The sequence below is a fragment of the Notechis scutatus genome, chromosome 1, assembly GCF_049901735.1.
Source record: "Notechis scutatus isolate UNSWTSFEM ecotype Mainland chromosome 1, rNotScu1.2, whole genome shotgun sequence".
In the NCBI taxonomy this organism is placed as follows: Eukaryota; Metazoa; Chordata; class Lepidosauria; order Squamata; family Elapidae; genus Notechis; species Notechis scutatus.
The window spans coordinates 195,573,853-195,586,496 of record NC_142009.1 but is presented as its reverse complement, the minus strand read 5'-3'; the positions used below and the strand labels follow the sequence as shown (position 1 = coordinate 195,586,496).

Here is a 12,644-nt window from a genome sequence, read left to right as displayed (position 1 = left end):
TACTTTATCCCGCAGCACATCCCTTGCAACATAGGCGAACTTCAGATTGGTTCTTTGGTTGACCTACCACTGAGTCTTTGATGTAATGAATGTGTTTATAGCCATTCTGGTCGCTAAAAATTTTGTAGTATGACACGGCATCTGAAGTGAAATAGGGTGCTGAAACAAAGAACTGAGAGACAACAATGATAAACGGTAGGTGAAACAGAAATTAATATCTTTGAGAAGTGAATGAAAATTATGCCAAGTATAGTGAATATGTATTTATACTACATCTTTTACTGTATAACATTTTACTATTTTGTGTACTTATTAAAAATGTATGATTTACAAAATATATTTCACTATATTTACTATAGTAAAAATATAGCAAAGGTTTCTTTTCCCCCTTATCCCATTAAGTGGAACATCTTTCATACTGTAGTGAAAACACATTTGTTAGGATTTACAATGTACGTACCTAACATTTTTACTCAGTAGGTTCTCAAACTGATAAATGGATGCCTATGATATCCCCCTCCCCAAAATAAATTAAATCCAAAAAACCAAATAAATAATTACAGAAGTAACAAAAATAACAGAGTTGGAAGGGACCTGGAGATTTTCTATTTCAAATTTCTGCTCAAGGAGGAGACCCTCTATACTATTTCAGGCAAATGGATGTCCAATCTCTTCTCGAAAACCTCCAGTGACGAAGCACTCCACAACCACTGAAGACAAATCATTCCATTGATTAATTGTTCTCACTGTCAGCAAATTCCTCCTTAGTTTTAGGTTGGTTCCCTCCTTGATTAGTTTCCATCCATTGCTTCTTTTTTCTGCCTCTAGGTGCTTGGGACAATAGGTTGACTCCTTCCTTTTTGTGGCAGCCCTTTAGATATTAGAACACTGCTGCCATGTTGTGGTTGGTGGAAAACTTTGGCAGATGGGCAGACCCACAGTTTAGCTATTTCTATGAATTCATGGGAGCATTTTTCTAGGTTTTACCTGTGCCAGTCTGCAGTGGGACTGCCCAGGCAAAGAGGTACGGAACTCTGACACAAAGCCAGAGCACTACAAAACTCATTTCTGGCTTTGTTTCCTACTTTACAACGTCAGCACTCACTCCGGATTTTGCTTTCCCCTTGCCATAAGTTTAGCCATGGCATAAAACTTGCAGCTGCTTGATTCCCCACTTTGCCTAGGAAGCTGGTTGCCAGGCAAGGTGGGTAGGCAAAGCAGCAGTGAATTCTTACAGCTCTCCAGTTTCACGGAGATGGCCTTGTTTCGGTTTCTCTGAAACTTATAGATGCATGGTTAAAAGTCAATAAAGAATGAAATAAGTCTTATTTAATAACACCAAAAGTGGGAAGAGCATAGAAGCCATACTCCACCAGCCCATCCTGTATGGCTCTCTTCTACGTGTTGCCGAGTCTGTCAAATCAAAGAAAGCAACAAGGTTGGGATGCAAAATGGAAATCTGATATATTAATAATATAGAGTTTCAATCAGACAGAAACATGAGACAATGAGGACCCATTCAAACACAGGCTACTTTCTCAATAACAGTTTGTAGCATCCTCTAATTCCATCATTGCATCAGCACAGCAATGTCTATTGGCTAGCAAATCTTCGCCCTTAGTTATCTATGTGGAACCCTTGTAACAATCTGAACATATGTTGATAAAAACCAGGATATTCAATGATAATCTAAAAGCATCTTGTGAACAATTCACTTTCCAAATATTTTAACAAAGCTTTCAAAGCAAAACTTTAATTTATGGATGCCTCTTCCTTTGAAGTATTTCTTTGCAAAATGCATTCCATTAAACTAAATTAACAAATTTAATATATTTACCTATGTGATATGGCTGTAATAATATTATTATTTATCCTTATTATCTTCTTTACTCCCCCCTTTAATAGGTATTTTATTGGTATTATTATTGTTGTTGTTGTTAACTCTTTTATTCATGAAACTCAGTCAACTGAACATTTAAAAATGTATCACAAATACCAGTGACTGGTGCTAATTTCTTGATGCATTTTGTAAAATTCTTGGACATGGTACCAAGTGCCCTGAAGACAATGGGTATCACTGTTACATGTTTCATCCATAACCATGTATTATTATATACTTTATTCATTAAACATGAAACTCAGTCAACTGAACATTCAAACATGCATCACAAATACCATTGACTGGCACTGACAGTTGATATGGGTTGTTGCCAACATCCTAGGTATCAACCAAGTATCTTCTTAAAATGTTGTTGTTGTTGTTATTATTGTTGTTATTATTATGTTACTTCATGTATACTGTGTGTGTCTGTACCAGAGACAAATTCCTTGTGTATTTAATCACTCTTGGCCAAATAAAATATTCAGTTCAATTCAAACTCAAATGATAGATACACAAACTTTTGTAGGATTCTGTAAGATTGTTCAGAAGCTCGTACAGAAACCTGAGGAAGTGTAGCACAGTTTATCAAGGCTGCAAGAATCTGGATGAGCATTAGATGGCAGCAAAACCTCCAACCTTGCTGCCATTGAGTGGTCGTTCAGAATTCGTAACCCAGATAGGGTAGCTTTGAGCAAGGTGACTATTTAAACTTGTATTCAATTTTTATTTATTGGGTATATTTGCTGATTTTCTGATATATATATATTTTTAGTATGAAGTTTAGAATCCTTTCTGGATTTGCAGAAAAGTATTTCTTATCGTTATTTGCCCACTGCAGCTTTATTATCGCCTAATATATCCGGTTTAATCGGAAAACAAAGTATGAAATGGAAATTTATTCCCCTGAGATCTTTTCAGCAAACACAGCTTAATGGAGTTCTCCCATCTGTTCGCACTCTTGTTAACTAACCATTGGTGTGCAGAGTGATGCGGTAAAAGCACTTTATAAACAGAAGATAAGAGTGGTTTTATCCACATCTTTCTTTTGGTAAGAACATGCTGAGGCATGGAATTTTTACTGTAGTTTGGATCTCCCAGGACAAAGTAGCTGATCATTTTGGTTCTCTGTCTAATCACAATTTTTTCAGAGGGACAATCTTAAGATGAAATATTGGTCTTATAGTTTTTCCATATAGCAACTTGAACTCTAATGCTTATTTGTATATCGTGATAAGACTTAATATGGTTGACTTGAGTTTGATGTGACCATACTCTTTGTAGTTTATAGCCAATAATGTATGACTTAATATGTTCATAAACCAGGCCACTAAAGATCAGCAGACCCTCGGTCAAAGATCAAAATGAAACAGAGGAGAAAAGACTGTAATAGTGATGAGTAAAAACCAGCTCCCTATTCTCACCATTAATACGTGCTAGCAATATTCTTTCTGAGACAATTTAGGGTCCCACTTTAATTTGGACGCTATCTTTTCCCCTTCCTTTTGCACAGTAACTATCCAGTTACGATGGAACATTTACCAAATTATTCACTGATAAGAGTTTTTGCTTTAAATCTTAGCTTGATGGAAAAATACTACCTCTGGGCAATCCCAAGATCTGGACTGGTAATTGTAGTCACAGATTGCTGACAGGGAGAAGTTCTGGATCCTTTTCAACCACTGCACACAGATTCTGTCATCTGTTACCCAGGTAATCCAAGTGACATAGTGATCGCTAAAGGAAAAAGGAAAAAGAAGGGAGTTAGTGAATACAGAGAGAAGACAGGAAAGAAATATATTATTGCATTAATAATGTATCTATGATAGGTAGACCAGATTAATAATGTAGATGTCAGCTCTGAAGCGAACCTGGCTGAACCCATCTTTTGTTGCCTCATAGATGCCACAAACCTTGAGAGGGGAAAGTAGATAGAGAAAAAGTTTTCCTGTGGAAATCACGGTCATCTTAACAGGTGGCTGTGAAAGGAGGAGAGGAATGATCAAGCAGCCTGCCAACTACTTTCATTGGACAATGTGACCAGTGACATCTGGGAGGGGGAACTGTTTTAATTAGGTGAAAACCTTGGGAACTTTTAGACTTGGTTTTCACTGGCTGTGTCAATATAACGTATCCAATGAACATGTTGTTTCAGGAATCTACTTGCCTCGGAGTTCTGCTTTCAATGGGTGCGTTACTCGGAATGCTGACAATAGATGTGATAGGCCAGTTTAATACCATATCTGAGTTTTAAAAGTTTACAATGTAAAGGTTATTAAAGCAGCACCCAAATTCTTTGAACAAATGGGCCAAGCTCCTTAGCGTCAGCACTCTTGTACTGCTATAACCAAGTGGCTGAAATGGTTTCTATCATTAATGAGATTTACACCTTAGGTTTTCCTTTATAGCAATCCTTGATCCAGAGGCTATATTACAAGTAGAAAAGAAAATTTTAAGAAAATGGCAAAAAAACCTCCCAAGGCAAATGATTGAAAACTATTGCTATTCTTTTAAGGGGAATCCTTTCTGGATTTGCAGAAAACAGGAACAGACAATTTTAAGACAATTATGAAATGGAAATTTATTCCCCTGAGATCTTTTCAGCAAACACAGCTTAATGGAGTTCTCCCATCTGTTCGCACTCTTGTTAACTAACCATTGGTGTGCAGAGTGATGCGGTAAAAGCACTTTATAAACAGAAGATAAGAGTGGTTTTATCCACATCTTTCTTTTGGTAAGAACATGCTGAGGCATGGAATTTTTACTGTATTTTGGATCTTCCAGGACAAAGTAGCTGATCATTTTGGTTCTCTGTCTAATCACAATTTTTTCAGAGGGACAATCTTAAGATGAAATATTGGTCTTATAGTTTTTCCATATAGCAACTTGAACTCTAATTTTATTTGTATATCATGATAAGACTTAATATGGTTGACTTGAGTTTGATGTGACCATACTCTTTGTAGCTTATAGCCAATAATGTATGACTTAATATGTTCATAAACCAGGCCACTAAAGATCAGCAGACCCTCGGTCAAAGATCAAAAATGAAACAGAGGAGAAAAGACTGTAATAGTGATGAGTAAAAACCAGCTCCCTATTCTCACCATTAATACGTGCTAGCGTACTTCTTTCTGAGACAATTTAGGGTCCCACTTTAATTTGGACGCTATCTTTTCCCCTTCCTTTTGCACAGTAACTATCCAGTTACGATGGAACATTTACCAAATTATTCACTGATAAGAGTTTTTGCTTTAAATCTTAGCTTGATGGAAAAATACTACCTCTGGGCAATCCCAAGATCTGGACTGGTAATTGTAGTCACAGATTGCTGACAGGGAGAAGTTCTGGATCCTTTTCAACCACTGCACACAGATTCTGTCATCTGTTACCCAGGTAATCCAAGTGACATAGTGATCGCTAAAGGAAAAAGGAAAAAGAAGGAGTTAGTGAATACAGAGAGAAGACAGGAAAGAAATATATTATTGCATTAATAATGTATCTATGATAGGTAGACCAGATTAATAATGTAGATGTCAGCTCTGGAAGCGAACCTGGCTGAACCCATCTTTTGTTGCCTCATAGATGCCACAAACCTTGAGAGGGGAAAGTAGATAGAGAAAAAGTTTTCCTGTGGAAATCACGGTCATCTTAACAGGTGGCTGTGAAAGGAGGAGAGGAATGATCAAGCAGCCTGCCAACTACTTTCATTGGACAATGTGACCAGTGACATCTGGGAGGGGGAACTGTTTTAATTAGGTGAAAACCTTGGGAACTTTTAGACTTGGTTTTCACTGGCTGTGTCAATATAACGTATCCAATGAACATGTTGTTTCAGGAATCTACTTGCCTCGGAGTTCTGCTTTCAATGGGTGCGTTACTCGGAATGCTGACAATAGATGTGATAGGCCAGTTTAATACCATATCTGAGTTTTAAAAGTTTACAATGTAAAGGTTATTAAAGCAGCACCCAAATTCTTTGAACAAATGGGCCAAGCTCCTTAGCGTCAGCACTCTTGTACTGCTATAACCAAGTGGCTGAAATGGTTTCTATCATTAATGAGATTTACACCTTAGGTTTTCCTTTATAGCAATCCTTGATCCAGAGGCTATATTACAAGTAGAAAGAAAATTTTAAGAAAAAAAAAAAAACCTCCCAAGGCAAATGATTGAAAACTATTGCTATTCTTTTAAGGGGGAAAAACAGGAACAGACAATTTTAAGACAATATTACCTTGATGCTATGACTGGTGGTGCAAGTACTTCCTTCGGTCCAAAATCTCTAGGATTTGTAGTATCTATAATCAACACTCTAACAGTTGGATTTTTAGCTCCAGCCTTCAAGAAAAAGTAGGAACAAATTATAATGACTTTAATTACAATGTTTAAATAAAAGAACTAAGTAAAGTTCTATAGAGTTATTTTATTCATTTCAGGCACAAATAGGGTGCTTTTCCATTTCCAGACAATTTTGGATCCTGTTGAAAATGTGTCATAGCTAGAAATTTATTCTGAGAAGTTCACAGTAGACTGACATCATTAACTAAGCCAGTTGTAAACACTAAACAAATAGTATAAAGATTATAATCTCATGGGAGAAGTCTTCTAAGCCTTTGTCTTCAGAAGTATCAGAGGATGTCTAAGATCTGCTACTTCAGATTCCATTCCCTTCCTTCTAAGTCAGCTGCCACCTTGAACATTACTATTACTAAGTATTTTCAGTAGGAGTTATATGTGAAGGGAATTGATTACACCTTTCAAAATGTTAGTGGTACCTTGGTAATCAACTGTTCTGAAACTCATTGAATTTGATTCTCAATGCATTTTGACGTGAAAATTTGTCTCAGTACTCATTATTTGTTTGATATTCAATATACATGTAGAACATATTGGTGTTGGCTGCCTAGTGACTCATTGTATTATTCCTGATGGGAAAAATCTGTTTGGTACTCATTGTTTTTGGTGCTCATCATGTCTTCCAGAACCAATTAATGATGAGTAACAAGGTACCGCTATATTTTAATAATACAGGATGCACAAGCTGGGTTTCCATTTAGAATAAGCATAAACAACACTATCCTAAAGGTTGTATTTATTTTAGATTTGTATTTTCCCCCCACCAAAAGCTACAAGCAGAGGCTCATGACATTATGACAGCACCAAAGGGAGCTCTTCCCATACCCTTTTCATTTTGGAGGGGTAGGGGGTTATGTTTTATAGGTACGTAAAACTAAGTGAGAAGGTAATGCACCTATTTATTTCATTTTTTGCAGAAAACCGACAGGAATCACATTTTGCAATTTGCTGGCTGGCTGTTATACTTCAGGCATGTGATCGTGGCTGGGGGAAGCGATAGGATTGAGGCTCGTAGGCTTCAAAACACCCACTCCCTTTTAAAGACTTTTCAATTATACTACTTAGCAGGGTTTTAAAAAGTCAATGGTTACATGTGGTATGGTTATTTAACATTCAAATATACAACAGAGCCGAGCTTAATGCTAAAAGAAAAATAAATAAACAAAGCACATCTACCTTTGGATATGGAAGAGTTATTTTTCTAGGATATTGATTCTCGCCATAATATGAGTATTCAATAACTGGGATTTCAGTATCATTGAACTCTATGTATGCTATGTTCTTGCCATTTGGTGACCACCACAGAGCGTATTTTGTTCCAAGCATTTCCTCTAAAAGAAACCAGGTTAAAGAAGATTGTTGTTCTGGTTGCAAAATTGTACAATGTACTATATGATGTAGTGCTATCTTTAAAACCATGCCAGTATCTTGATATCTTGCCAGTATCCATACCTGTAATATCATTAATCTGACAGATCACCAGTCAGTTTTTGGGTAACTGAGGAAGAGAAAGCAGAATCGCAGAGAAGTAACTATGAAATTGCTGAAGGAGGAAGAAAATCATGGCAGAGAACTATCAGCTCATTTGTGGGAAAACTGGTTAAAAGCCAAAACTTAAGAGTTGTCCTAGAATGGTTGGACAGATTTGAAGGCAAGAAGTGAACAGTTTTTCATTTTTTCCCCTGTCTTTTAGTCCAAGTGAATAATAATCTAAAGATGCAGATAACCTGGAATTAAATGATTTCATGTGAAATCATTGTGATTACTTCACAGAATGATGAAGGCAGTTAATACGCACAGGGGGAAGAAACAGCACAAAAGTGCCTTGGTTGTAACCACACTTTCCAGCGGGCTATAAATGGGAAAATATCTCTTTCCTTCTCAGTGTTTGTGACTCATGATTGTGTTACAAGTGCCATAGATAATGCATAGATTCATTCTCACGAGTTCAATGAGCAATAACAATATTCTGAATAGCTATCACCATGGGGGCCTTGTTGATGGAAGTGTAGGTCTTATCCTAGTTTCACTAAGGGTTATTTATTTATTTTGGTCTTTATTGCCAGATATCTGGGGGAAGGACATTAAGACCACAATTCTTCATCACTGCAATTTCATGTTGAGTTTATCTGAATTCACTTAATATGTCACATCTTACCTCCACCTTTGCACACAGATATAGAGGGGTGGGAGAAATTCAATGGTTTTATATATGAAAATTTAATTTACACTTTCCAAAATAATATGTAATATGGAACAAAAATATATTGATGCATACATGCACACGCATGCACACACATGCATACACACACACACACACACACACACACACACACACACACAAACTGTGTATGAATTTTCATTCAGACTCTTTTAATTTTAAAAGCCCCAACCAAGTTAAGCTTTCCTCATGTCTAGAGATCTCTCCAATCTCCATTCCTGGAAACTCTTGGTCCAAGATTATCTTGGTCCAAGGCCACTAGTTACAGATCCCGAAAACAGTTACTTTGTTCAATAATCTAACATGTCAACATTTAAAACACACTGAATAGGATCAACCCGTGGCCCTACATAGACTCAAAAGGAGTGAGGTCAAGCAAGGATTCTCTCTGAAGGAAGGAATGGTGGCGAGCTTCACTCATACCTTCAATGCTCCCCCATGTTTACAATGGGATTGTTCCAGGGAACTTCTTGCCTCAAGAGAGGATACTTTTTGCAAGGAGCCATGAAAAAGAAATCATCTCCTCTCCCTTCCAAAAATAGAAGCAAGCAATTAGTAGAGTTCTTCTACCTACTTCAAGTCTGAAGCCATTCCACTGGAGCTATTTCTCCAGGTTTGCAGAATTTACTTCTCATCTTTCTTAATGCAATTTTGCATTTAGTTCATAACTGCTCCTTTTTATTATATTCTCCTTGATTGGCATGGTCTTTTAGAAAGAAAACTACAACAAACTTTCTTCTAATAATGCAGATACACAAAATACAAGAGACTCTTAAACTAAGTACAATAAATAATTTCACAACAACTTCTGATGAAATCTATTTTGAGACAACATTATTATTTTTTTTGCCATAAAGAAGAAGAATGATATGACGGGAAAATGTGAAAAATTGAAGAGACAGGATGTTGAGCAACTGCAGACTTTGTGGAAAAGACTAATGCAACAATAAGTCATAAAGAACACATTTTGACTCTTGTTTTGGGGCACTGTATTACTTTATTGCTCAAGGCTTATCATGCTTAGTCATAACACTGCTTTTAAAATGCAATTTACCTTCATAAACCCAGTCAGGAATTCCATTAAATATTTCATTCCAGTAACCATTTTTGGTTATTTGAATAGCAGCTTCTCGGGGATCTTGTTTGAAATAGATATTATTCTGGTAAACATAAGCCTAGAAGGAGGGAAAGAATCAGTTTCTTTATCTGTAGAAGGTACAAAGGATTTATGCAATTCAAAAATATTATACAGCACAGCTAAATATGGGACTCACTTCAAAATCATTTCTTACAAACATTTATCTTTGCAAAAGGAAAGTGTTCCAATTCTATTTCCCAGGCCACAGAGCAGAATGCATTAATAAGCCTTCCACTTTCCAAACATGTTGGACTACAACTCCTATCACCTCAGCCATCATGACCAAAAGCCTTATGAGGGATGAGGAAACTTGTAGTCCAGAGAGCATGAAGTTGGAGAAGACTGATTATGGCACAAGAATAGTTTGTGTTAGCATACATAAGATTGCCCTTAGATAAGAAATACCTGGCTTAAGTTCTGAAGCCTTAGGGAAGTCATCTTTTACCAGCTAAATTTGTTATATGAATAAAAGAAGATAACCATTTATTATCTCCTGCTCTTATCTGTTTTAGAATTCCCCTGGCAGATGTGCAGTATGCCAAAAGTTTGGAAAAGTAATGAAATGCTTACAATGAAAGACTGGATCATAAAATTCACTGAACTTTCAGAAATGGTGAAGCTGATCAGTTTGGTCAGAGGAAAAAATAACAGTGATTTTTTTTTTTAAAAAAAGACTGGAACCTTTATATGAACTTTTGCCAAAAGAATAAAAAATGAATTGATGACTGTGGGATTTGAGGGTTAAAAATGAGATGAAACAGCTGAAGAAAAAAAATTAAGATGACAATTACAGCATCCATTGGAGTTGGGGCCCCAATACATTTAAAGTAATAAAGAATTCGATGTGTGTGAAGACCAACACCAGCTAAAGAACTGGCAGCTGTGATTTCACATTTTTGTGTCTATAATAATAAAATAATATTCAATAGGAAGAAGAATGAAGGCACTTTTTTTCAATTTCTTTCTTTTTCATTTCTCTTACAAGAACAGTCTTAATCTAATTTCGCACTGTGTTAAGCTATGGTTTCTACATATTGAAGGCAATCAGCTGATATCATAGTCCAACTATTTGCAGCCCATTTGACCTTGTCTGGATGGACTAATTTAAGAATCATGACTTAAGGTCTGCTAGATGGAGAGAATATGCAGAGGATTTACAGGAACATAGACAGAAGTCCAGCTTCTGGGTTTCTGTATTTGGTATATCTCACTTGAGACAAGCAAAAACTTGTCACCCTAGAAGAATACAATAACAGGTCCATGCTGAAGTGTATACTTTATCTTAAACCACAGTTCTAATATGTCATCTAGCCCTGTCTACAAATAGTGTTATTGTGAACATTTAAAATTCTTAAGTGTACATAATAAACAGAAATAATTGATGCTTAAAAAAACACCACAGGCACATCAAACTCAACCAGAAGGAACATTATTGTGACACTGTATTAATTACTGACCAATTTGTGTCCAACAGGTGACCAGGAGATATGCTGAATATTATCTGGTAGTTCATATTCTTTGACAAAAGTGCTACAATGGGGGAAAAAAAAATCATGGAATGACATAGTGTTTTTTTTAAATTAATATTTCTAATTAATTATTCAGTGCTTACATGAAATTTAGAACCTGTACTTTCAGGACAGTTGATGAATGCTCCCCCAAACTATGTTCATTCTTTATTGGTGAACGTATCTGTTCACAATGATATTTTGCTGATGTTAATACTGACTGTTCGTATCTGAGCTTTTTGATACCCAAAATACTTTGGGATTATTATCCTATTTAGTAGAAAACCACGAAGGAAATTAAAAGGTGCTACAGGGGTCTAAGAAGCCCACAAGCAAGACGTAAGTCCAATGGCATCTTCAGTAGGCAGTAGACATTTACTGCTATTGATAACCATATATTTATTTATTTTATTTATTTAAGAAATAAGGGGATCTTGGTCTTCTTTGAGCTTGGTTGTTTTCTTGCAGATATTTCATTACTCAAACTGCCAGTAGGTAACATCATCAGTGCTAGTGAAAAGCCCTTACAAAACCATTGGTTCATTAGTTCTGAATTCTGACAAAGTGCTAGGTCCAGCCCAATGAAAACTGTTTATAAGTGACCGATCAACAGTTTAAATGGAGTTTAATACAAGTAACAGAGAACAAAATGAAGCACTCCAGTACATATTTGGGAATATCACTAGGGATAACAACTCTGTCTGAAATCTATTTTCTTAAATGACTTATTGGGTCTCAAGAGCATTGCATAAACTTAAACATTACTAATGTTTTAATCAACAGGAAAATAAATCCGTCTTACCCTAATATAAGATCATAAATGTGATAGGATGCTGTGTAAGAATACCTCCAAAGCTGAAAAGGTTACAGCGGAGAGAGAAAAAAATCATTATTTTTGCTAAATGTAAAACAGGTTATCTAATCTTCATAATGCTTTCTCTTGAGGTCTAAACACAATGCAATCAGGCAAGCAATTTTCATAAAAAGCTCTGTGAGTATCCACAGTGGTATTACCGTAGGAACAGTCATCACTATTTTTCAGTCATGAAGAAGCTTTTCAAAATGCTTTTTACTGAGGTAAATACTATTTCCAGAAAAGGAACCAATTTCTCACTTTGTGATTTAGATATTGATCAACATTATGATTATGGAACGGTGATCCCGATAGATAGATTGATAGATATAGATAGATAGATAGATAGATAGATAGATAGATAGATAGAATATTTATCTACGTGGTTCTCTACATGAGACCCTCAGGTCTTAGGAAATCTCAAGATTAGAAGTCAGTGCACAAGAGCTAGTCTTGCAGGGATGAAGGGCTGATTGCTTGTTCAAAGCAAAATATGATTGTTATTTTGCAGTAAATTATTGTTTACTGCCTACTTTGCAGTAATGATTGTTTTACTATGGAGGCTTAAGATTGGAAGGAAAACGAAGGACTACACTGAGGCCTTCCTTCAACTTCCTTTCTCAGGGAATTCCTTCAATGAATTTTAGTTAATGCCCTGAAAGTAATAGAATACCAGTCCCAACTTTTAA

General features: G+C 36.1%; 1 protein-coding gene across 1 annotated transcript in view; it reads right to left on the bottom strand.

The window, feature by feature from the left end:
• Positions 1 to 12,644, bottom strand: part of FAP (fibroblast activation protein alpha) — a gene marked incomplete at its 5' end in the record, with an annotated part of 62,615 nt that overhangs the window by 27,857 nt on the left and 22,114 nt on the right. Inside the window, 8 exons of the mRNA XM_026674532.2 lie at positions 68 to 172; positions 1,369 to 1,413; positions 5,164 to 5,299; positions 6,114 to 6,217; positions 7,412 to 7,566; positions 9,511 to 9,631; positions 11,052 to 11,124; positions 11,905 to 11,957. Coding sequence (XP_026530317.2) covers positions 68 to 172; positions 1,369 to 1,413; positions 5,164 to 5,299; positions 6,114 to 6,217; positions 7,412 to 7,566; positions 9,511 to 9,631; positions 11,052 to 11,124; positions 11,905 to 11,957 — 792 coding nt within the window. The remainder of the gene's footprint in view (positions 1 to 67; positions 173 to 1,368; positions 1,414 to 5,163; positions 5,300 to 6,113; positions 6,218 to 7,411; positions 7,567 to 9,510; positions 9,632 to 11,051; positions 11,125 to 11,904; positions 11,958 to 12,644) is intronic.